This window comes from Scomber scombrus, chromosome 18, assembly GCF_963691925.1.
Source record: "Scomber scombrus chromosome 18, fScoSco1.1, whole genome shotgun sequence".
Lineage (NCBI taxonomy): Eukaryota > Metazoa > Chordata > Actinopteri > Scombriformes > Scombridae > Scomber > Scomber scombrus.
This window is the reverse complement of record NC_084987.1, coordinates 19378920-19403783: the sequence shown is the minus strand read 5'-3', so window position 1 is coordinate 19403783 and position 24864 is coordinate 19378920. Positions and strand designations below refer to the sequence as shown.

Genomic DNA, 24864 nt, shown 5'->3' with positions numbered 1-24864 from the left:
ACACACCTTCCACTTCAGTTGAGAACATATAGACACACACACACACGTTACCCTGTCACAATACTGTCACAGACACACCTTCTCCCTCAGACAGACCTGAAAAACCAAACTACTCCGCTGTCGCCTGTCTGACCCTCTGTCTGGGCTTTGCTCCCCACTCGCTCTGCCTTTTCCTCTAATCCACCCAAGTGCAAAATCCAAGGCTCCTCAGTTCAATTTGTCAATTAAGTTACTCAAAAAAAAACAAATGACAAACATGGTTCAGATGTTCCACTTGAAAACAATTGTTAAACAAGACCAAAACAAAACAAAAAAAGGAAAGAAAAACACAAATAAGAGATAATATATAGTTTAAGCAAAAAAAAAACTGGAATTAAGTAAACTAATATTTTGTATGATTGAATTATTTGGTAGAGAGCAGTTCAATACTGGCACACACCACTGTCAAGTCTGGCTAATACTCAAGATTCTGTCTCACTACATATGCTTTGAAGCTGTTAAATATTCACGACTAAACTTAAAAACACAACTAAAGCCAACGTTTGTAGTACTTCTGAAATAAAAACCTATACTGGAGGGGGAAAACACACACGACAGGCTTAAACAGAATCAGTTCACAATGAAGAAAAGAAATTAAGGTCCATGGCTTCGCTAATGCTGACTTCTCGTGCACGCACTCTCTGAAGCTTCTGTTTTTCCCCGAATATTTTGTGCATCGTAGTAACTACACAATCACTGCTAGATAGGTAAATCTATTATTTCACACGTGTATTTTTTTTTCTTTTTTCTTTTTTTTCATGTCGACAAACACCACTGGTGGATTTACATTCACGCTGTTTCTACCACACTCATGCAACCCTCCCTCCCCCCATTAAACCCATTCCCCTCCAGCGGTAGACCTCACATCTGCCGGTACAGAGCATCCTATCACACACACGCACGCACACACACACACACACACACACACACACACACACTATTCATCAGGTCAAGAACTTCAGATGAGTACCCCCCCTCCCCCTCCCAAAAGAACAAAAAAAGAAAAACAAAAACAAAAACAGTTCAACAATACAATCATATTCTATTTGTAAACAGGTAGAAGCCACTTGACTTGTTGTTGCATCTTCGGACACAATTAGGATCAAGGCAATGAAATGTGGACGACTTTTGCACTGTTAAAATATTATCTTCAACCAAAACAAGATTTGTAAAGTTTTTCTTCTTTCCTTTTTTTTCAAAACACCATTTGTGGCAATGAAAGCGATTTAAAAAAAGAAAAAGAAAAAAAAGAAAGCAAGTCATAGTTCGCATTTTGTTGTTCTTAATGAAACATTTAAAACATTTTGAGAGACATGGGAAAAAAACGAGAAAAAAAAAACCGCCTCTCTGTAGGCCATGTGAGAGGCTACAGTATGCATAGATACAGATTCGCCTTTCTCTTGGTTTATAAGTCCGACATGACAGAACATTTCCACTGACAGTCACACACTCACACAATAAACACTCCCCACTTTGATTTCTTTTACATCAGTGGAGCGGAGGAGTGGAGGAGGAGAGGAGGAGGAGGAGGAGAGAGGGAGCGTTGGGATTTATAAAGCCCGTCCTCCAACCCCCCCACACACTCAAGGATCCCCCCTCCCTCAAAAGACAGCATATTGAAAGCAGTGTGTTGAGCTTCTCCAGCTTAAAGCAGTTATTTGGCAGAGAAAAAAAAACTTACAGACCTATACATAGTTTTCAGTGCTAGAAGTTGGATTTTCCTTTCCTACAAGGAGTAGTAGTTTTTTTTTATTCAACTACAAGGGGGGGAAAACTGGCTTGATTTCCTGAGAACCATTGCTGGTTATTTAGCAGACAAAGAGGAATAGTTCAAATAACCAACGCCATGGCCAAAAACACTGATCCGAATTCCCAGAGTTACAAAGCATCGTCTTCATCCTCAATAAGAGTTTAAATTTTTTTTGTCCTTTTTTTAATTCGTTTTATACATTTTTTAAAGTTTTTTTTTTATTGTTTTATCTTTCTTTTTTTGTGTTTTTTTTTCTATTTTATTCCATCTTCTCTTTAAAATGAAGAATGAACACACGTTCCGCCTCCTAAGTCTTGTAAACAAGAGGTTGCAGTGTGGCACCTCCAAAACATTGAAAGCCTATTCTGAAAGTGCTGTTCCCCCCCTGCCCACTAGGAGGCTTGCGGGAGGGCTTGCTAGATAGGCCCCGCCCCCTATATTAGGATGGGCGGGGCTTGCTAGTCCCAGCTGCGGCTACAGTCCTTTGCACTGCAGAGCTCAACGTTCTTTAGTTTTAAAACAAAATTGGTGCAATACTTTTTAATGTCACTTTTACTATCACCAGATAATCCTCCTAAGTCAGCTTTTATTCTTCTTTTAACTATCTGTTGATCTTGAACTCCACGACAACGCAGTAAGGTAGGCGTGCCAAGGCAGAGAGGAGCGCACACATACTCTCACACACGCAGTCACACACGCACACACAGTACTTACACACACACACACACACACACACAGGTGCGCGTGCACACGCATACACACATACGGTAAGGACCTCAATGAGTAAACAGCTACACTGGAAAAACTGGCTGCTCCCTCTATATTGCAGATTATATATACTGAGAAAAAACCACATTCAGTGCAAAGTTAAAAAAGCTCATTCTCCAACATTGTCAGCAAACAAATGCAAAAAAAACAAAAGAAAACAAAAAGAAAAAAAACAAAAAGAAAACGTTAAAAATAAAAAGAATTGGAATTCAAATAAACATGACGAATGAAACAAAAAATATATATATAGTAATGAGCTCGATTGAAGCTTTTTTCGGTCTGAAAGAGCACTACCTGGAAGCAAATATCCATCCGTTCACATTATAGAATTGGCCTGCATGATTCAAGTATTCCGACTGATATGTTTTTGGGCTAAAACAAAGTGGACATATGTGCAGAGAGAAACGTAACTTGTTTTCCACAGGGGAGACCCCGTTTTGTTGAATATCTTGTAAGTGAGAAAGAGTCCAACTAGTGCCATTGCGTTTATAACTACTTTTTTTTTTTTTTTTCAATATTTTCTTCTGCTGATTATTGATAATTCTCTACTGACCCTTCCCCCAGCCTGTTTGATTGGGAGGCGGTTCACATGGTGTCCCCACCCCCTGTCAGGTGATCCACCGGGAGGAAGGAGCTGATTGGAGAAGGGCTGCTGATCCTCCCCGCCTCGGTGCCACTGGGTGTCCCCCACAGGCTACTGGAATAGTTGGGCCCGCCCCAGAGGGAGGAGCTATGAAGATCGCTGCTGTTCCATTGGTTAGGTTCAGGAGCGCGGCTGGGAAAGGGGTGGGGCTGATCCATTCTGCTCTGAGAGGAGCCAATGGTCTGCCAGCCAGAGGAGGGAGTGGCCAATGACTGCCCTTGTGCAAAGAAACGGTTGATTTCCTCCTCACTGGCAAACTCAGCCAGAATAGTAGTGTTCCCCAAAACACACCTGCAGAGATATGATACAACAATGAGGAATGATGCCATCAGCTTCAGGAAGAGCAGAACTGAGTCAAGTATTGAAAGAGCTGGTCAAAATGTCATTATGAGCTTTAGGTTCTGAATAGCTGCTTTAATACAGTTCTAAAGGGTTTATGTTGTATGTGCGTCTGATGTCCTTACATGTGCAGGCTCTTCTGGGCCTTGGCGGCCTCATCCTTGGAGCTGTAGCATACCACAGCGTTACCGTGCGGCAGGTTGAGGTGGAATGTGATCAGAGGGCCGTGCTGCATGCACAAGGTCCTCAGGGTAGAGCCATCAATCTGTGACACAAACACACAGAGACAGAGGATAAACAGTTTGTTACAAGCACATTAAACAGAAGAAAATACACTTGAAGCACAAATAGCACAAGTGAAGCCTTTGATGAAAGGCTGTATTGATTAACAAAGAAGCAGATCCATCTGTAAGGCGGATTACTGAAAAACGATGCAGCTAAAATACTGAAGAGTGTTCAAAAAACATTAAAATACTTACTATACTAATAATAATACTAGTGTCACTCACCAGAGGGAAGAAAGCACATATCTAAAAGTGTGATGAGAGTGCTACATCTATCATATGCATTCATGTATTTGTGTGAGTACTTTTGTGCGAGTACCTGAGGTGTGAGATTTTTCAGAACGAGCCATTGGGTTCTCCCTGAGCTGCTGCTGTCACCCCAACTGGAACCTGCCAACACACACAAAGCGGGATTTTAGTGCAAATATACAAAGGTTTAACAATTCACGAGTACAGCTTATAAGTGTCCTCTAGTCATTTAACATGTCTAAAATACAGCAACTGGCTCACATACTCCTGCATTTCCACTTAAAGAGGATCTTCATACAGGCTTTTTCAAAGTACTTGTCTGGAAAGCAAGTCTTATTAATCAGAACTTGGTCGTTTTTCTTTCTGCGCAGACACATTAAGATGAATCTTCAAAGGCAGTTAATACATTTGAATAATGTGACAGTGCTATGTGGCCTGATACAAAGTTTATCAGGTAAATCTGGAGCACATACTGGACATGCATAACAATTTGGTGTTATAATGAGAACGTATGAGCAAGCTTTAGGATTAATGCATCTAAAAAGGGACAGCTGTGTTTTTCACATACAGCTGATGTTGCTCTGAAATCCCTCCAAGTGTTCTTTAAACTGACACTGGACAAAATAATGGCACAGGAATGTGGTTACTACACAAAATTTAAAAAATAAAGTGTTTGAAAATTGTTAATATAGTCGCTTTTGACACTAAAACTTTAAGGCAAAATGAAAAGTAAGTTATTTGTGGATGTGTGGATGTATGGCTCGTGAGTTACTTGTTCACAGTCTGCCTCAATAGGCACTTTTGTGTCTGTGATGAAGTTGCTCAAACATAGAGTACTGCAGGTAGCAGTATAGTGTGTGAATGTGTGTGTGTGTGTGTGTGTGTGTGTGTGTGTGTGTGTGTGGTGTGTGTGTGTGTGTGTGTGTGTGTGTGTGTGTGTGTGTGTGTGTGTGTGTGTGTGTGTGTGTGTGTGTGTGTGTGTGTGTGTGTGTGTCTGTTCTCACCAGGTGTGTATCTGGACTCAGTGGAGCCCCACCCCCCCAGCCTAAGGGCAGAGCTGTCCCAGCCAGAGGAGGCAGAGCTGTTCTTCAGGCTGGTGAGGCCGGGTGGCGGTCTGGAGGGGGCCGCCACAGACAGAGCCTTGGGAGGCAGGGGGACCTTCCACAGCTCATGGGCCAGGGAGGAGTTAGACACAGAACCGCCGCTGGGAGACCACTTTGACTCACTGGGTCTGGCTGCTAGAACAGAGGACAGCAAAGTGAAGGCTTTTACATGAAGGGAAAGGAAATCAGTCTAAAGTGAGCTGGACCTCTCTCTGCTGTGAGAAAGCTTGAATCTAATCATTTATCTCTCACATGGTTTGGCCTCTGCTAACAGATCTATGAATGTGATTTGATTCAACAGGTTTAAAGTTTGTGAAAATGATTTGGCCTGAGAGGTGAAGGGAATCGGAATAGATTGCAAGAGCTGAATAACAAGTAGGAGTGCACACCTGAAGTGCTTTGTGCTGTACTGGTGAGGGAACCGCTGTGGCTGGAGGCACGAATGGATGACCAGGCACTGTTAGAAGGCATCGTGGTGTTCAGTGATGAGGATGGCCCTGGGCGACATAAAGAGAAGGCTTAGTGCACATCAGTATGTTTTTAGGCTAAGAAAAAAGGAGATCAAGATCGGACCAGTTGCAGAATGTAACTCCTGATTAAAACTCAACCATAGTCTGTGTTCATTTTCTGCCACGTGCGTGACCTACCGTTGTTCCTGTCCCTGAGGTGGTCTGTGTCGCGGACGGTGTTGATGGAGAGGTTGTTGATGACACTGCCGGGGGTCACATAAGGGTCAGTCTCAGGGTCAATGTTGGGGTAACCTTTCCAAGGCTCCCCGGGCCGGAACTCTACAGACACACACAAACAAACACACAGCGATTAGTGGTTTTCAATGCAAACATCTTCCTTGTATTTGTGTGTTTTTGTATGTGAAAGCTGGTGTACCTGGGGGCCAGGTGACAGTGTTTCCATGGGGCGGGGGGGAGTTGGCACGGGGTGGCCAGCCATCGCCCACCGAGCCCATTGATTGGCCGGGAGGACTCAGGGGAGATGGGCCAGGAGACAGGAAGTCATAGAAGGGAGAGTCCTCCAGACGCAGCCCAGACGACATAGCACCTGCGGGATGAAATATTTCTTAAGCATAAACATTGGCACTTTGAGTTTCTCAGTTGATGCTACAAGCATGCACTGTTCTAACACAAATAGGTTCTTCTGTACCAGGTTTGCTGTTCTGCTCCAGAGGGTCAGTAGCCCAAAGTTTCTTCATTCTGGACTGGGGTGGCTCTTTGTAGCTCACAGCTCCGCCTACGCTACTACCACCACCAACACCCATGTCCAGGGATACATTCAGGTTAGAGTTCAAGCCTGATGGGAATGACGGAGGAATAGAAGAAACAGCAGAGAGAGGAAATGTCACAGTCAGTAATTTACGTAATTCAAATATATGATATAGTAAATATTTTACAAAGAATTTCTTGTTGAGCAAACTTTTGATTGGTACTGTGCATGCAATGACTAATTCATTTTCAAAAATGATAGATAACGTACTTAAAGGGAAGTTGCTGAAGGATCCAAGAGCTGCAGCATCCTTCTGCATGTCAGGGGTATTGTGGGACATGTAGTTATCCATGTACGGTTTGAGGGGTGGGGGCTGCTTTAGCAGGGAGGGGTCCAGGTGCCGTGGCGGTTGCATCATTGATGGAGACGAACCAATAGGACGTGTCTAAGAACAGGAGATGAAAACAACCAATGAGACAACCCCACAGAGACACTGATGTATTCTGCAATAAAAACCCTTTAATTGTGGGTAAACACACACACACCTGTTCAGTCTGTCGTCCTACAGGCATGGCTCTCTGGCTCTGAGCCTTCTGCTGTTGTTGCTGCTGTTGTTGTTGTTGTTGTTGTTGCTGCTGCTGCTGCTGCTGCTGCTGTTGCTGCTGCTGCTGCTGCTGCTGCTGCTGCTGGAGGAGAAGACGCTGCAGACAGAGGAAAGTTAAGGTGGAAAAAAGTAAATAACAGCTGATCTGACTCATTTCAGTTCATAGAAATGAACATTTTTCATTAGGTACCACAAATATGGATGCTGTAATCCTGTAACACAGTTATAATTGTCTGAACTTTGTTGCCTACAAACTGCACCAAGTGAGCAGCATCTCAGGGCAACACAGCACTGAATATAAATCTAAAACCTTGATATATTCAGACAGCAGACATTTTAATTACATTTTCTCCATGGCTGTGTGTGTATGTGTGTTTAAGTGTTTACATCACTCTACCTGTAACTGGTTGATGTGGTTGAGCTGTGACAGCTGGTTGAGTTGGGAGAGTTGGTTGAGCACAGCCACCTGCTGAGGGCCAAACAGAGGGTTCAGGCCTCCGTTACCTCCTGGGTACTTCAACAGGGATGGAGGGACCTGAACACAGACGAGATTCTGGTTTTAGTGGCCATTATTACAATCATTTTGTTTTTCTTGTTTTATTGTATTGTGTTTACATGAAATCAAACTCTGAGCAAGAGGGGGAGAGGGAGAGGGAGAGGGAGAGAAAGAGCAGCCTAAAACATAATGAGCAGAAGATGCAATGGCAGCTATGTTGCTGCACAGTTGAGATAAAAATAAATGAAATGGGGGGGGGAAAAGTGTTTTTTTGTATATGTGCTACCTGAGAGGGCAGGATGGGCGGAGGCACTTGGTTACGAAGGTTGGGTTGGGGGGGGATCTGGGACTGGGGGCCGCCACGGCCCTGTGCTACACTGCTGCCACCCAACATAGGGTTTACATTCTAAGCAGGGAAGACACAAACACATAATGGTCAAACAACAAAGAAACACTTTCTTTTTCATTCAATGTAATTAAACACAAGCTGAACAATTTGTGAGCACAGGCTGTTAATGAAGTCGTTAGGGAGTACAATAAAAAATTAAATGTCAGATTGTTGAAAATGACATTTTAACAACTTTTTGATGGGCACCCTGCTGGAGTTCCATCCATATAAAATGCAAGCAAAACACATTCAATTCATGTCGATTTTTTAAGTTGAAGTGACAGATATTAGTATCCCAAGAGTATTTGGCAGAGCGTAGACACATAGACTCAAGACCTAACGAAAATATCCTCTTCATCCTTCAACACTCACCTGTCGAGCAGCCCCAGGACTAGAGTGGGCAGGAGACGGCCCAGAGTCGTAACAAGGGATAGGCTGAGCAGAATTGGAAGGGGGAAAGCTCACGCTTTGATTGGAGGAGAGCCCATCAGAAGCTGGACTATCGTAAGTAGAGGGGGAAACAGACAGCTGCAGAAGCAAGGCCAGGTGCACAGCAGATGGACGGCAAGCATAGAGGGACAGGAAGCACATCATCAGGCAGAGAGGGAAGGAGAAAAGGAAGAAAAGAGTTAATTTTGGAAAAAGGGAGTAGGAGGAGAGTAGTGTGGAGACAGAAAAGAGAGATTGAGTAGTGAAGGAAAGCGTGAAAGAGCAGAGAAAGCAGCTTTGAGCGCAGAAGGAAAAGCAGCAAAGCCAAACAAACCCACGATAGCTTTCTACAGAACTATAAAAGGAAATTAATCATTACTGTACCTGCCTAATTACAAAATCACTCGCACAAACTGTCAATTGCTATTGTAACAGTTTACAGGGATTAAAGATGAGGAAGATTTGTGAACCTGAAAAGTTTTCCAGGAAGAAATGTGTACAATGTGCTGAATTAAGTATTATATCCATTTAAAACTTAAATGGACATTCATTCATTGAAATCAGGTGTGAGTGCCTGAGACCTTTAAGCCCTGAATGTAGCATGTTAGTGGTCATCTTTCATTTGTTTTTGTTGCTCATAAGTAACAAAGCATAACTGATCATTTGTAAAGCAGAGGTGAGATACAAGGTCATGCAAACACAAAGTATCAAATGAAACATCCCTTTCAATAGTCTCCACATCAAATGTAGTGTGTTAAAACAACCACTATGGGGCACAACAGGGCTGAGAGTGGCACACAATTGAGGCAGCTCAGACGCTCTAGACCTACCTCATGATCACCACAACGGCAGAAAGACAGACCAAACCTCTGTGTACTATGTTTTTACCCCCACTGCTAATACACCCAGCAAACAGCAGTGTTTCTGCCTACCTTGTCATAGTAAGAGCTGCGATCCATGGCAGACTCCTTGTGGAGCTGGTGTCGAGACCCGGGATTCTTCCCAATCACTCCATTGTAGTCTCCCATAGCGCCCAGGTCCATACGCTTGTCCTGCACCATCCCTGCTCCTGTTTTCATGGAGTCGTCAGGAGAGTCTCGCTGAAAGGGGACAAGACAAGGAAATTGGATTATAGAAACAGAAAAGCAAAAATAATCATCAAACAACCATCTTAAATAATAATACATTTACAAAACTACAGAAATTACACTTCTGCACATAAAGTTGAATGCAACAACAGCTTTACTGCCATGATAATATTGTTTGTTTTTGTTACCAACATACATTTTTTACATAAGATCTGTAGACAACAGAACAACACAGTCATTTAAAGATGACTGACAATGAGAATCAGTACTCACAGGGAAGTTCATGCTGTTGAACTGGTTGATGAAAGGTTTCATCCATGGTTCATCCTGTTTGTTGACTGATTTGTTCATCTGAAACACAGAAAACACATTTATTAACAATATAAGTCACTGCAGACACTTGAAACATTAGCAGGGTTGCCTTTTTTTAAATAATCTATTTCAAGCATTACTATATTTTACAGAAATGTTGCTACTGAAACTACTGCTATTCTGTCAGAAATTCACATGGTTAATTAAGAGAAGTATACATTTTACATTAAACTGCTTTACTTTTATGTCAGCAAGTGTTTGCTTCAAACAGGGGTAAATGTTTGAATTTTTTGAGATGAACAAATGTGCAAAACTAAGGTGACAAACCTTGTTGGAGCCTTTATGCTTGTAGTTCCAGGTGTTTTGGTCATGGGACCTGTTGTCCTGCTGGCTGTTGCTCCACATGCCGATCTCCACCTCCTCTTCTTGGTCCCAGCTGTTGCTCATGGACACCTCCTCACCACACCATGTCTCCATGGGCTTGGGACCTGGAGCTACTGAAGTGGGAGGGAAGAGTTAGAAACTGAATACTAGCGAGTGATTCAGTTATTCATTTTTAATGCACTTCCTAAAGAAAAATTCTCTCTCCTGCTACTCTTCACAGAAGGGTCAGAGTTCACAGTAGTTTTAACCTAATAATTCTCTTCAGACTCAGGTTTTTGCAGAATATTCATGTTCATGTGTGCACCTACCAGACTTATGCTGGTTGCCCCATCCCGAACCAGACTCTCTGCTTTCCCTGCTGCGTTCATCCCAGCTGGATGTGGTGTCCATGGGCTTCCCCCATGCAGAAGTCCCGTTGTCCACTGTCACAGGCGGAGCAGTGGTAGGCTCCCTCCATGTTGAGGACTCCTTCTGCTGGGGGTAGGGCTCACCCCAACCTAGAGGAAAAGAGGAAAGTAACATGAGAAGGAGGATATACTTTCAGAGATTAAGTCTTAAACCAACATCTTAAACTAAACATCAATACTAATTGCAACCAATTAGACATTTTTGCATTCATTTCATTTATTATAAAAAACACATGTAGTGGATGGATTTTATATAATGAAAACTGACGACCAGTTTTAGGACAAAACTAATCTTGAGATCCAAAAGCTGAAATATACACAGAGGGCATAAAGGAGACCAAACACTCTTCCTCACGTTTGCATTTTCCTATATATGTAAATGTTTATTTTTGACCATATAGAGTATGCATGTGATGTCACTGTACACAAAGTCTGACACGATCAGTCAGCAGCAGCAACAATAAATGTCAGAATATTCCTGTTGAGATTACTCTATGTTCTCACACTATCAAATAATCTTGATATTGTTTTAAAAAAAACTAAGTATATATCTTACTTTTGAAAGTGTCAATTATTGAGGCTAAAGTCAGGTACAAGAAGTCTAATCGTTGCTGGCAGAACACACCTAAACCTTGTTTGGTTTGATGTTGCAACCTGTGCAGAGCTAAATATTCATACAGTAATACATAATGTATGAGTAATGAAGCTTCATTTATCAATTAATTTGTTTCATCACAGCTCTCCTCATTCAGAGTCACCAAATCAGGTGTGTCTGGTCACGAGTTGGAAGGTCAGTGGCATCAATGTAGATGCATAAATTCACTATTGGAGCTAAACTTACATTTTAATATTTACACTACAATGATCCCGCGAGTTGATTGTTTTTTCTCTCTGCTGGAATCAGAGAACACAGCTTGAGGAGAGAGCCATGTTCATGTCTGTGGGGAACCCCGTGTCAACTTGCTTATGTAAGTGTTGATTACTTTAACTCTTGTGGGTATATAGATGTGTGTGCGGGGCCCTTATACACTTTCAAATGTGAGACTATCTGTGTTGATGTGTGTGTTTGTATGAGGTCAAAAGGCTCCTGTTACAGCTAACCACCCAGACCCGCTACTTTCTCCCTCCACAGGAGGCGTTTGGGGAGATGCCAGGGATACCTCCCTGTAAAAATAGGACAGATCATGGGGTGGCCTCAGGCTTCAGTGTCCCTCATGTGACAGGGCATGCACAAACACACACAAAGAAACATGCGCATACAGCTAAACAGACAGACACAGAGGTAGACACATGCATACTGACTGTAACATACATGCATGCACTGAAGCTAATTTAACCATTGACTATCAACAGGGGTTTTGGTGCAACCATTGTCTGAAATCAACTTTTTGAGTCACCTGCCAAGGGGAGTGGTAGAAAAAAAATGCACTGGGCAAGCATGTTTTCTACCAGTCAAATTAATAAATGAATGTAAAAACACACATCTACTCTGTATAGTGACAAAGTAATTTCCTCTGTGGCCATCATGCCAGATACTTTATCACATGAACATTTTGGTACAAACATTTACCTGCCAGTGTTGCAGATAACCTTTGAGACATACTTGCCAAACGGAACATTTACCTGACTTTGGCACTTGGTGGATGTTATTTTTGGACCCTCTGTGCAAGTGCACAGATAAATACACACACACCAATTGACAATCTGTAACCCTGGCCAGCATCTATAGCTATGTTTTCCTGTGTATGTAGGCGAATCAGCGATCACAAGAATAAATTGGGAATGACAAACACAATGTCTGTCTCTGCATGTATGACAATTTGTAGAATTTAGTTGCCAGCAACACAGACTGAAAAATTAAGTATTTTTAAGACAGAACATTTTAGTGTACAAGAGTGAGCCCATGTTTAAATTTTGTGTCCAAGTATGTATCTATTGCCCATATAATCTTCTCTAAATTAGCCATGTTGCTGTTTTCAGTGTTTAGAAAAAGAATCTACAACTGGATTTTTTTCCCTCATGAAGTAGCCGTCTACTTTGCCACACCCTTCCTATCCATCCACTTTGCAGCTCCAGTTAGCTCACTAGTCAGCAACCTTGAATAACCCTAATAAACCCTCCTTCTGGTCCCCTTCTCAGCCCACTTCTACAGAAAAGCTTCCTTACTCGTTTTAGTTTTCCCATCTCTTACATTGATGCCATTCCTATTACTCAGTCACCAAACCTTGTCCTTTACCCTCTCATGGTCTCTCTCTTTCTCTGAAACCTCACAAAAGCCTTCGTTTCTACAGCTAGCAGAATTGGCGGGTGAGAGAGAAAGGGAGGAGAAAAAAAGGCAAGTGAGAGACGAGAAAAATCGATGCTCTTAGCATTCCAAACGGATGACTCAACCGGCTTTACAAAAATCCCTCAACATAGACAACACCGTAGGGAGATGAAGGAGAATGGCTGTGCGTGTTTGTTTTTTCTTCATGCCTCTGTGCAAATTGTATATGCTTTTGTATATACAATTTGTGAGTGCATCCAACCTTGTTGTGTTTGCACGGTCTAATTGAAATCCTTTGAAGTCCTTCTTTCAAAAAGAGGGTCTTGCACCTTCTTATCCATTCCTCAGGCTTACAGACTGCACTAGAGGGCTTGCATTAACATGTAGGAACTGGCTCATATCCTGGTAACTTTATACATTTGCAAATGCATTTTAATATTGTATCTTATAACTAAAACAATATGTGGGTGAATCCATGTTTATCTGAAAGCTAATGAAACCTGCTGTCACTACAAGCGTTAGATTTCACTGCAACTCTCATTCAGGAAAGCAGGGCTTTCCACAAGGATATGGAGAAGCCAGCCAGTGGAAAAAAAGTAGCCTGCTAGGCAAGTCCGGGAGCAAGACCCCAAAAGAAACCTTTTAGCTGTAAAAACCCAAATGTGGTGGCCTCTGGTACATTTTAATGTCACTATTCCTCTATATGAACTTAATCACGGCATATTTTAATGACTTTCCCACCTGACTGTAAACATGCAGTGTATTACTGTGAAGGAGAATTAGGCTTCTTGTGCGTTTCAGCTCACACAGTCTGTAAATAGTTATTAATATTTAAAACCACATCTATTCCTGACTGATCAGACCTAATTTGTTATTGTACGTAGATGCACACATATTCCCACTTACCAGAACTACAGCTTTTGTCCTGGGCGACGGGCTGCTGCTGCATGGGCTGTGGTGGAGGATGCATTGTGTTGTGTGCTGGGTGGGACTGGTGCTGAGAGGATGGGCCTGGACCCATCGCCTCCTGGTCTGATTGGCCAGTCCTGTTCCACATGTTGACAGATCCACCGCTGTATTTACCTAGGAGGAAAGTTTAATTGGATGGTGAGTCATCAGCTGAAAATGACCTCCAAATTCCTATGATTTTGACCAGACCGTGCTCGGCTCTTTTTAAAGAAATGTACAGTGCTGTGAGTGTTTTTACCAGTGTTGCGAGTGTTTTTACCAGGGTCTCCCCAAGCTGCAGTTCCATCATCAATCTCCATCCTACGACGGATGGACTCTGGAGAAGGCTCCTCCCACCCAGTTGCCACTTCCTCCTTCTGAGCTCCTGTGGGAATGGGCCCTCCCAGCCAGCCTGATAGAAGAATGAAAGTGGTTCATCAATTTTATGTCTTTACACTAAAAAGTATTAATATACAGTATCTCAGTTAGAATCCATATTTGGAGCACTACAGCGTCCCTTACTAAACATTATAACTAAATAAATACACATGCAACAATGAGGACTTGCTCATAAACAAAATAAAATGTTTGTTCCAGTCACTGGTTCAGATGAATACACTTTATAACTACCTGTGGGCTTGCTAGGGGCTTGATTGCCTCTGGACATGTTGGATTCAGGACCTTTTCCCCACTCATTGGATGTCTTGGGATTCGGCTCACCCCAGTTCTGGGTTCCGTGGTTGTTAGTGGTTGGCTCACCCCAGCCCTGGCTCTTACTCTGAGAATTGGCTTTGTGGACTGAGTCGCCCCAGTTGGAGCCTGGGTTTGGAGTGCTCTGGTCTGGAGTATTTGATCCTCCGCTCCCTACCCAGGTGTTACTGCTGCTGGTGTTGGTTCGGCTTGGCTCACTCCAACATCCAGAGCCAGATCGGTCACTGTCGCTGTCCCAGCCCGCTGAGCCTGCACTTTTTTGGGGCTCCCCCCAGTGGTTGTTGGCCCTGGCTCTAGGATGATCTCCACCATTACCCCAGCCTTCACTTCCATTTCCAGTACTGGAACCCCAGCCCTGCTGCGGTTTGGGCGCATTAGTCCAGGTATTGGATCTGGAAAAAAAGGGTTTTTGTTTAAATCTATAAAATGAACAACTGACCAAAATATCTTGAATTCAATGCAGACAACATATCTATAATTCGTATTTTTTATAATAGACTGAAATTACCTGTCATCTTTGTTTATGTTGTTGCTCCAGGTGTTACTGTTGTTGTTGCCCCCCTTGTAGCTGGATCCATCATCCCAGCCACTCTGCCCACTTCCTCCACTTGCTGGGCCTTTGTTGTCCCAACCAGAGGTTGACCTTTGCTCTCCCCAGCCAGAACCTCCTGTATCTGGGCCTGAGCTTCCTGGCCCACCTCCCCAACCTGCAAATATATGAGAGAGAGGTCAATTAATTTTCAATGTTTCTGTTGATGTCCATAAAAGCCAAGCTTCACACAGATTACACACATACCTCCAGAGGCCTGGGAAGGAGCTGCCGGTGTTGCTGTGCCCCATCCGGAGCTTCCGCTGCTATGCTTTCTTTCGTCTCCCCTGGAACCCTGGGGCTGTTTGTTAGCAGGAGAATTTACATCCCAGGCGGTGTTCTGCCGTACGGGCGTCTGTCCCCATCCAGTGTTGGACAGAACCCTTGGGTCCAGATCAACCCTGCTCACATTTGTTACTAATGTTGGAGTAACGTTACCTTTTCTGCGGTTTACCCCTTTTTGCTGGCTGCTGTCTCTGTCTGAGCTGGATCGGCCTCCAGAGCTCTCGCCACTTCCCTCACTTCCTCCAGAGCGACCCCATCCTCCAGTCACACTGCCTAAACTATGGCTTCCTCCTCCTCCTCCTCCTCCTCCTCCTCCACCTCCACCTCCTCCACCTCCCATGCCCATGGCGTCATCCTCTAGGCTTTTCCAGCCATTGTTGGCAGCGCTTCCTTTATGACTTCCAGCATCTGTGTGGTTGTTACCAGGAATTGTTGATCCCCATTCTCCATTTGACATCTTGTTGTTAGATGTGGAAGAGGACGATGAGGAAGAGGAAGAAGAGGACGCGCTGCTTCCCCAGGGGCGAGGTATCCCTACTGGAGGGCCCATTGTAGTTTGGTTCCCAGTTCCTTGTGTTTGGCCTGCAGAGGCTGGGATTTGATTTGAGCCAACACCCCAGGACAAGCTGCTCTGAGGCTGGTTTGGGTTGTTGGCAGGCCCCTGGTCCCAGCGTGGAGCCCCAGTGTTATTGTGGTTATTATTACTCTTGTAAGCAGCAGTAGAGGAGATTTGGGGGTTCCCAGCCTGCATTAAGGCAGGGTTTTGGGGGTTCACAGTGTCTGCATTTGGGGGACAATTGTCTCCAGGGTAGGTAGTTGCGCCCCAAGGCGTACCGAAGGCCCCAGAACCCCCCAACTCTCCTTTGGGGTGCTGGGGGGCTGATGCGGGGTTTCCATTGGCCAGCGGACCCCCACTCCCTCCTCCAATGGAACCCCAGGAACAGTCCCCGCTGAGCTGGGGTGAGGCGGTAGAGTTTGGTGGACTAGAGGTCATTGTGGCGTTAGTAGTAGTAGTAGTAGTATTCATCATTATAGTGTTATTTGGTCCATTGGATTCAGTGTTAAGGTTGGTAGGCTGCAGGCCACCATTTCCACTGTTGCTGCTTCCTAACACCTTGCTGTTTGCTGTACCATTATTCACCTCAGTGTCTTCCATCATACTGCTGTTGTCTGGAGCTGCCATGCCACCCCAGCCCAGCAAGGGGCCCTGTTGGGGAGCTATACCCAGTTTGGAACTCATCCCCTGAGCCTGTGGAGGCCGTTGGCCCTGGGACACTGGGCTTGGGGTTGGATTCTGTGGCCAGGCACCGTGGTTGGCATTTGGGTTTAAAGTGTTTTGGGTTAACCCTCCATTGATGCAGGGGGTGCTTCCGCCGGTGGTGATCATGTTGCTGCCTGACTGGGTACCCCATACACCACTGTTATTGACAAGCTTGTTGTTGTGGTTACCCATGTTATTGCTGCCAATACTGCTGGACCCAGCGACGGAGAAGTGGGAGGGCCCGGTGATATTATTATTTCCATTATTTGCACCACTGATGGTTCCCATTCCTCCGCTAATAACCTGACGACTGTTGCCGTTGCTGTCTCCGTTCACTGAAACCCCGACCATCATGGCAGAAGTCACCATAGAAGAGGAGGGAGAAGACGTCGTAGAAGACACAGAGGAAGAAGCATTTGCTGACATCATCATCACTGTTGTCACAGCAACAGCGGCGAGGTTTTTCTCTGAGCCGATCGAGGAGCTAGAGTCTGCGTCCATGCATTCTGATGCCAACTCAGGGTCTGATCCTGACCCACAGCCAGAGGAGGAAGAAGACGAGGAGCAAGAGAATGAGGAGGAGGAGGGGGGCCAGACGGAAGAGTTAGTTGAAGAAGGGTTGTTGGGTTTGTCGGTGCTTCCGTCCACTAGGACTTTTCCCCAGTTGCTGTTGCTGTCACTGCTGCAGGGAGAGCCAGAGGACCAGGGAGAAGGCTCATACTGCGAGTCCAAGCCAGGATGCTCAAGACCTGGAACGAGAAATGGTGCACATGACTTCTATTAGCGATTTAAAAAATCTAAATTTCTTTTGTTGCTCAAAACCAAAATCTGAGGAAATTTAATAAAGCACTGACAGAAGGAACTAATTAATTATTGTCAAAAAATGATATCAGTGAGATGCACTACATTTAACAAAATTAAAATGATAAAACCAAAGTGGTTTAAATTTCCTCATATTCACAGTTGATTTTATATTCTTCCATTCGCTCCAAGCTTCAGCTGTCCAACTGTTTAGGGTGTGATCAGCGCCAGGCTTGAGTCTGGACGCAGCTGCCACCATTTTGTCACCACAGCGGGACCCAAAAGCATGCCAAAGCTATAAACTACGATTCAGGGAGGCGGAGGACGGAGATCAGCAGGAGAGGAGAGATGGAGGGCATAGGGGAGATGGCAATTGAGTGTAAAGAGAGGGAGGGAGGGAGGATGGAGGGAGTGATGAGAGGAAATGGAGTAAATGTGGCGGTGGCGAATGAAAAGATAAAGACTTGGTTTCATAGTTTTTATGCACACAATCAGTCATAATGGCGACTACCTGAATTTCAGTACCACAGAAACTCTTTGAGCATATTGTCAGCATTCTTGCAATGATTTGCTGTGGTAAGCTAATTTTTAATGGCTAAAGATGTTGTTGATCATGACTGTGTTTTAATGTTTTGGTAGTACTATAACCTTTGACAGTGTTGAAAACAATGTTAGCTAATAATATAGTTGAGGTTGTTTTTTTGCCAAACAGACTAAATAGAAATTATTCTTTCACGTTTTTGCCAGAAAGTTGGTGATCTGAAATGCTGTGAGGACAAAATAATTGAAAGGAGAGCGTCTGAAAAAACACATTTGTTTTTGGTTTGTGAGCAACAAAGGAAGAAAGATGGAGTTAGAGGTGCCAGATTTTCCCCTATTGATGTCCCTGTCCGCTGGACTTAAAGTATAAAGACCAACATGCCCAAAGCAATGGCTCTGAAGCTGCTAAGCACCCTTTTATCACATAAATACCAGTTTTCATTTAAGAATTCATGGTTAAGTCCTCATATTTTTCCATCATGACAACATCTACCGCTTATTTCTGTTCTCACTTTCCCATTTCCTCACCAGCTGTCTGCTGCTGAGACCAAAACTGTGACCTACCAACCACGAGTCCCTCGAACCAATTGGCAGCCCATCTCCTACTCCATTTCACTCCAAGTGTCTCTCACTTTCACATAAAACGGTTGCCAGCTCTCTGTGGCGCTTAACCTATTCGGCTGCCAAGTCTCCTCTCGCACCCTTTCACACTCATTTATGTCTCTCTGTCTCTCTGATATACCATGAATAAAATACATAATCAGTCAAGGTCAGGTCAGACTGTGTCTATTCAGTCTGACGATATCAGCAGAGAACCGAAGTAAGACACTGGGATGAAGAATGAAATGCAGAGGAAGGGGGAAGAAGGTAGGTAATGTGTAGTCACCTGTTTGATTAGGGGAGTGGCTGACGGAATCCCGAATGGGAGCCATGCCTAGAAACAGAGAGAGGAAAGACTGTCAAACAGACTTAGAGGGAGTTAGAGAAAAAGGCCAGAAAACAAACAGAGTGGGGAGATGTGCATGACCAAAAAGAAAATAATTAAGACAGAAAGATCAATCAATGGGAATCAAGCAAACAGGAGAAAATACGAGTGTTACAGTCAGAGGGGTTCAAAGTGAGAAGGGCTTGCAAGTCAGAGTATTAGTAAACAGACACAGCTGGCTGCTGGCAGTTAGTTGTTTATGCATATTGTAATACAAAGTAATGAATGTACTATTTGAATTTAAGTAACTCTGGGTCTCAGCATGCAGTGATGAATCTGAGCTGAATTTGGTGATGCTGATCATCGATTTGAATGTTTTACCCTTTCAGCACAACCTGTTTCTGATAACATGGTGGCACACTAAATACTTTAAAATAAATGTTCCAGTTATTTTGCTGAATATTACAGCTGTGACCAACCTTAAATGCTGCTTAAAATAATTTAAGCAATTTTAATGTGTTTTAATTCAAAAGCCAAACATTTATCTCAAAACAAGTGAATCATGTTAAGGATGCCATTCAGAAAAGCCACCTCTCTGAATTAATTATATCCCAATTATTCAGGATAGAGGTAGATGACAAACCTCATCATGGTCTGTGAGCAAGAGCACACCCACATTTTTAAAATGTTTTGCCATTTAAATGTAATTGTTTCCTTGCTTATCCAACACTGTGCTTATTGGCAGACAGTGTGCTTGTGTGGGCTAGCATCTCTGTATGCAACTAGAGACACAGATTTAATTTTGAATGTAATGCAGCGTGTTTGCTTTTGCTTTTTTGTTTCTTTTCATAGTTTACCTGTGAGTTCGGCACGTGGCTGCGGCTCCTGACTAGGCAGGAGGGCCTCCCCGGGTTCAGTGGAGAACAGGTGACCTCTGGTTCCCAGGTTGACAAGGGGGAGGTCAATCGTCAAATCTCAGAGGGCACAGCCTCAAGGGTCTGGGGTGAAGAGGCAGGGCTTTTCAGAGTGGGCAGCAGGCTGATCGGGCCTCCTTGGCATCGCTGAGGACGTGCTGAAGACTGAATGTGTGTGTTTGTGTGTGGGAAGGGGGGATGGGGGCGGCGTGGTTAAGATTTAGGACTCTGCCTGGACTTGGTATACTCTGGCACTGCAGATTAAAACAGAGAAAAGAGGGGAAAAGGTAGGTTAATTCATCATACAGTATGTGTCCATTATGAGTAATTAAAAAAACATAATACTCAGCTTGTGAATCACTCAGTCACATCATCACCAATCCACCCCACCAGTGTTTATGAAAGGTAACTAGTCTTTTTCACAGAATACGCACATTTTCATCTTAATCCATAGCAACTGAGATGTGACGCACAAATTCATACACTTTAAAAATGCAGATGTTATTTTACTAACTTTGTAAAGGGGTGACGATAATAGGGTTTACCTGATCAAGCTACAGAAAATAGGACTGATTTGTGCAATTATCAATAGCCTGAGTAACTGCAGTTATTATGGATGTAAATCTTTGGGAATCTGAGGATTCAACCGGACTAATTATTGGATGTCCGAATCGATTCATAATCATTTCTCGATTCAAAACAATTCTCAACTGAATGAACAGAAAAGAGGGCACTACAGTCTCTTGCTCCAGTATACTGTGTGCCAAACTATTCACTGGTGTCCTTAGTAAACTGATGGAAGATAACTTGCAATTAAATAAATGGTCAAGATAAATGGATAGATGGATAAATAGATAGATAATTGATAAATAAAAGTCTCGTGCCGGTATGAGAATTACAAAATGAGGGATAGACGGAGTGCACCACTGTGTTACGAACGTCATATCTCCAGCAGTGGAGAGCAGTCTCTCTGCTGCACTATTAACTCTGATGTAAGCCACTGTACTTTTCTTATTCCTTGTGATCAGGTCATGATCGCCACGAATCGTGTCTTGAACTACTAAATTGCACAAAATTCAAGTAAATTCTTGTGCTCTTCTTTGGTTTGCTTGATGTCGTCTTTGCGGTCACTGATCTCTAGCTGGGGGGACAACTGGTGTTTGCTCTGCAGCCAGGACCTACAGTTTTCCCCGCAATGGTGATAAAGAGTCTGTGATATAACTGCAGACTGAACACCTGAAGCCTTTCCCGTCCTTCTGTTCTCTTCCCTACTCTCCCATTGAAGCAGTCAAATTAGTTCCCATCTCTCCTCGCCTGCTTATGGTACAAGAGTGTGAGACAAGTCTGTGCGTCAGCTAGGATTGTCAGAAATGTGCCATGAAGAAAGAGTGAGTGGAGGATTGAGACTGACCACCCCGCACACCTTCTGGGGGGGGGGGATATAGACTAGGCTAGATTAGAGTTACACAACAGGCTTACAGCTGGCAACACTGTCCTCTTACTCTGGAGCAGAGAAAGAGAAAAAGTAAGGGGACAAAGGCAGTGAGGGTGAGTGAGGAGAAGACAATAAAAGGTGGAAGGAAGGCACAAATCAGCAAATGAGGAGTGGGACACAGGCGCCCTTCAGTGAAAGTGGACCAGTGTATTTGACAGCAAGGAGAAAATTGTGTGTGTGTCTCCTGACCTTTTCTTAGTGCAGGTTAGTAAGTGTGGTAGCACTCTCTGCCTGCAGCAGCAGTACACAGGTCTATTTATAAACCACTGAGTTCAAATAGCAACCACTATGTTCACTAGCCAACATGATAAGTGAACAAACAAACCCATGTGTGGACAATGAGCAAGTGTGCAGATCCAATGAAGCATGCATGTGTTACAAGGTTGGAGCTTGCGTTACAAATTTTATTGATTTTGATATCCAGTGCCATCTGGTGAGCTTAATGTGCTAAGAGAAACCTTATTATAATTTAAGTAAATGTAATCTAGCTATAGCAATTAATATCATGAAAAAGTTCTCATGTAAACCAGCAACTGATAGGATCAAAATCTCACATGTTGACCAGACGCACCTAACTGAGGCTAAACTCCACCTTTATTAACTTACAGCTCACTAGCTAAACCTGGGCATACAGCCAGCATCTAAACATAAAGCCTGCCAGAAGGTACTAAGTCGCCCTCTGGAACCAAACAAAAAAGAGACAGGACAATGATATCATCACAAAAAAACTCACAAGAAAGAGGCCCTAAAAGAAGAAGTATTAACCAAAAGATAGAAATAATCAAAAGAAAAACAAGAAAGAGGAGAGAGGTAGAGCATTGCCCACACAGTAGATCTGCCCCCTCCCAGCACCTGTTCCCAGCTGTAATATGGCCCATCCAGAAAACAGTGTTGTTTACTTCAAAGAATCTTGACTCAACCTTCTTACACAGAAAGTCCTCTGTCAACCCCAAAGCATCTGATTCAGTGCAGCTACGCAGGCAAAGTGTTTATCCTTATAAGGCATTGCAAATCAAGATAATGGAGAAAGACATTTAACACTTCACATAAGGGAGGTGCTCATCACATATTAAGACATAATTGGATATGCCTGTACAGTTTGGGGTAATAATATTTTTTCTGAGCATTTATTTTCCATGCATGAAATCCCCAGTTTATACAGTATGGTGTAAATGTGTCTACACATTGAAGTAAGTCTTAAAATTGCAAGGATTTTTACTTGGATGGACAATTTATTTAGTCATCTGTTTAGCTAGTTAGGAAATTATATACACCGCACATCACTATTAACATCACTGAAACCTAGTGTGCATAAGCATGTTCATTGCAGCAGCTCAGTACATAGTGTACAGTTTGTTCCCCTTTCCCCCTGCTTCCATCTGAGAATGGCTTTCATTAAGGCCCCTGGAGTTGGCAGCAACCCGACTGCTGCTATCATCTTACAGACAGAGCAGGCGGAGGGGTGGTGGTGGTGGGGGGAATATAGGGACAAGACACAAAGAGAGACAGAGTGAGAGAGTTGGGGAAAGAGAAAGAAATATGAACAAAAGAATAGGAATAGAAAAAAAAGGAGAAGACAAGGAGAAGTGGAATGTGAAAAAAGGAGGGACGGGGAGGCGATGAGAGCCTGTCATTGAGGTTGATGTAAGAGGAATGCAGCTGCAGCTTCTAACATGTATAAAAAGCAAAGAGGTCAAACTCCTGAAGTCAGTGGCAAATGTATCCAGTACAATGTGTACTCAGTTTAACAGACAAAGCAAGACGCAAAGAAACCAGTGTTGGAGGAACAATGTCGACAACATGCTGAAACATTGGATAGAAGTAAAGGAACAACAAAATGAAGCAATGAGAAAAGTGTTACAAGCCTGTTTCATACCTCACCAGTTACATAAACTAACCTGCAGAGTAGGAGGGGAACAGAGGTGGATCTAAACCAAGATACATCTGAATAGACATGGTGGGCTTTTTTTGAATGAATGTCTGTTGAACAGAGACAAACCCTGTGATAAATAGATATTTTTATATGGACATTTGAGGTGGGCTGCTGAATTTTCATTGGTTTTTCAATGTTTAGAAGATCTCAAACTTCTCAAGGTCCATCTTTTGAATCTCTTTCCTTCCCCATTTATAACAAGTGTGTTTTGGGTTTAGGGGTAGCTCAATTTGCCTGAAATGGGTAAAGTCCAGCCAAACAATTACTGGAGACCTATATGGACAAAAGATGAATTGTACAAGCTTTGCACAGTTTGAAAACACACTGGATGTAGTGACAGTCAACTGAACATTGGTTTTAGCTAAAGGCACTTTTCATGTGTCCTGCAGTTGCATAGCAACTGCAAAATCTATTTGAAGCATGGTGCTTTGTCGTCAAAAGCTGACATATTTTTAAATAATTTGCATGTCAGTAAAACATCAGAACCTCAGCACTATTGATTAAAAAACAAACCTCACTGAAATAAAATCTGAAAATTAAGGCTGCGCTGAGAGTGGCTGATATAACTAGTATAAATAAACATACCTGAGGAGATAAATGATAGTTGTCCTGTATTGGTGTAAAATTCATCTCATCTGTAACTTAAAGAGCCTCACTTGATAGTGTTTCCCCTGTATTCATTCTGCAGCGGCAGAGTGAGCACCACGCACGCAATCATTCATTGAAACGGACTATTAAAGATTTTCACTCATATATTATGAAACCATGACAACACACTATGTTACTGTCCAATCCCAGAATCCTCCCTGTCTTCATTCTTCAATTATCTACACGAAAGGTGCTGTTATAAGAGCAGAGCAGCTGCTTTAAGGAACAGGGTTGTGCGTAATGTGTGTGTGTGCAACAAGGGTGGGGTTAAGCAAGTGCGGGTGGCAGAGAAAAGACAGTGAATGTGAGCATAACAGAGGAAAAGGTTAGCAGGAAGTTGTTAATCTCACAGTAAATGTACAGTCCAAGACCAAGAAAGGTCTCGTCTGTTGCTTCCCACACTGCTTAAAAAGTGAAGGAAGTTGGCGACAATGGGTTAGCCTAACCTGTCCGGGCTCACTTAACGGGGACTGACCTTTAAGGTGCACCCGCTTTTGCCTGTCAATCTCAGCCGCTCCTAAACAGAGAAATGTCTGGCTGCTGAGTCTCTCCCAGGTTTTGGTCAGCACAGAACTGCATGTCTGACAAAAATTGGGGCAGGAATACACACTCGAACATTCCTCATACATGGCCATATTTCCTCGTCTTCTGACCCTGCCTCTGTACTGCTGGATTTGAAAATCTGCTCTAGCTCCAACAAGGAAATTATCAAACATCCCTCATACTCACCGACATGTTTAATTTTGAGGCGTGTATTTCCGTGTCTTCAACCTGTTCATACTATACAGTACTTTTGACAGATTAAAAAATGATCTTCCATGTGATTATCAGCAAACTCAGTTGAATTTAATCCTTGTTGGAGCTGCCCAACCTTTAATCTATTTTTTGGAACTGAACTAACCAGAAAAAGAGCTCTTATTAGGGAAGACCCCGTTGTTAAGGCAACGTTCCTAAACACTCCCAGCACCTTTGGGCTTGTCCGAGCAAGATAACAACACGAGAAGTGAATGCCAGTGTCTCACTTGCAAATAAAACCTCTTATTAATC

The 24864-nt window shown here is 43.3% G+C and overlaps 1 protein-coding gene across 5 annotated transcripts in view; it reads right to left on the bottom strand.

Moving 5' to 3' along the window:
• Nucleotides 1-293: 293 nt before the first annotated feature.
• LOC133998898 (trinucleotide repeat-containing gene 6A protein-like) overlaps nucleotides 294-24864 on the bottom strand; it is a 36380-nt gene continuing 11809 nt past the window's right edge. The window contains exons 4-26 of one of the 5 annotated variants that reach the window (XM_062437925.1): nucleotides 19685-19995; nucleotides 18789-18836; nucleotides 15223-17310; nucleotides 14935-15133; nucleotides 14346-14818; nucleotides 13996-14127; nucleotides 13674-13850; nucleotides 10403-10591; nucleotides 10038-10207; nucleotides 9672-9749; nucleotides 9243-9410; nucleotides 7780-7899; nucleotides 7395-7532; nucleotides 6939-7094; nucleotides 6664-6838; nucleotides 6334-6480; nucleotides 6061-6231; nucleotides 5823-5963; nucleotides 5565-5672; nucleotides 5077-5310; nucleotides 4143-4213; nucleotides 3665-3804; nucleotides 294-3491 (exon numbers count right to left, since the gene is read on the bottom strand). In XM_062437925.1, coding sequence (XP_062293909.1) covers nucleotides 3143-3491; nucleotides 3665-3804; nucleotides 4143-4213; nucleotides 5077-5310; nucleotides 5565-5672; nucleotides 5823-5963; nucleotides 6061-6231; nucleotides 6334-6480; nucleotides 6664-6838; nucleotides 6939-7094; nucleotides 7395-7532; nucleotides 7780-7899; nucleotides 9243-9410; nucleotides 9672-9749; nucleotides 10038-10207; nucleotides 10403-10591; nucleotides 13674-13850; nucleotides 13996-14127; nucleotides 14346-14818; nucleotides 14935-15133; nucleotides 15223-17310; nucleotides 18789-18834 — 5670 coding nt within the window. In that variant the 5' untranslated portion in view covers nucleotides 18835-18836; nucleotides 19685-19995 and the 3' untranslated portion in view covers nucleotides 294-3142. Of the gene's footprint in view, nucleotides 3492-3664; nucleotides 3805-4142; nucleotides 4214-5076; nucleotides 5311-5564; nucleotides 5673-5822; nucleotides 5964-6060; nucleotides 6232-6333; nucleotides 6481-6663; nucleotides 6839-6938; nucleotides 7095-7394; nucleotides 7533-7779; nucleotides 7900-9242; nucleotides 9411-9671; nucleotides 9750-10037; nucleotides 10208-10402; nucleotides 10592-13673; nucleotides 13851-13974; nucleotides 14128-14345; nucleotides 14819-14934; nucleotides 15134-15222; nucleotides 17311-18788; nucleotides 18837-19684; nucleotides 19996-24864 lie in introns of all 5 variants that reach the window. The other 4 variants (XM_062437923.1, XM_062437924.1, XM_062437927.1 and 1 more) reach the window with 4 other exon arrangements.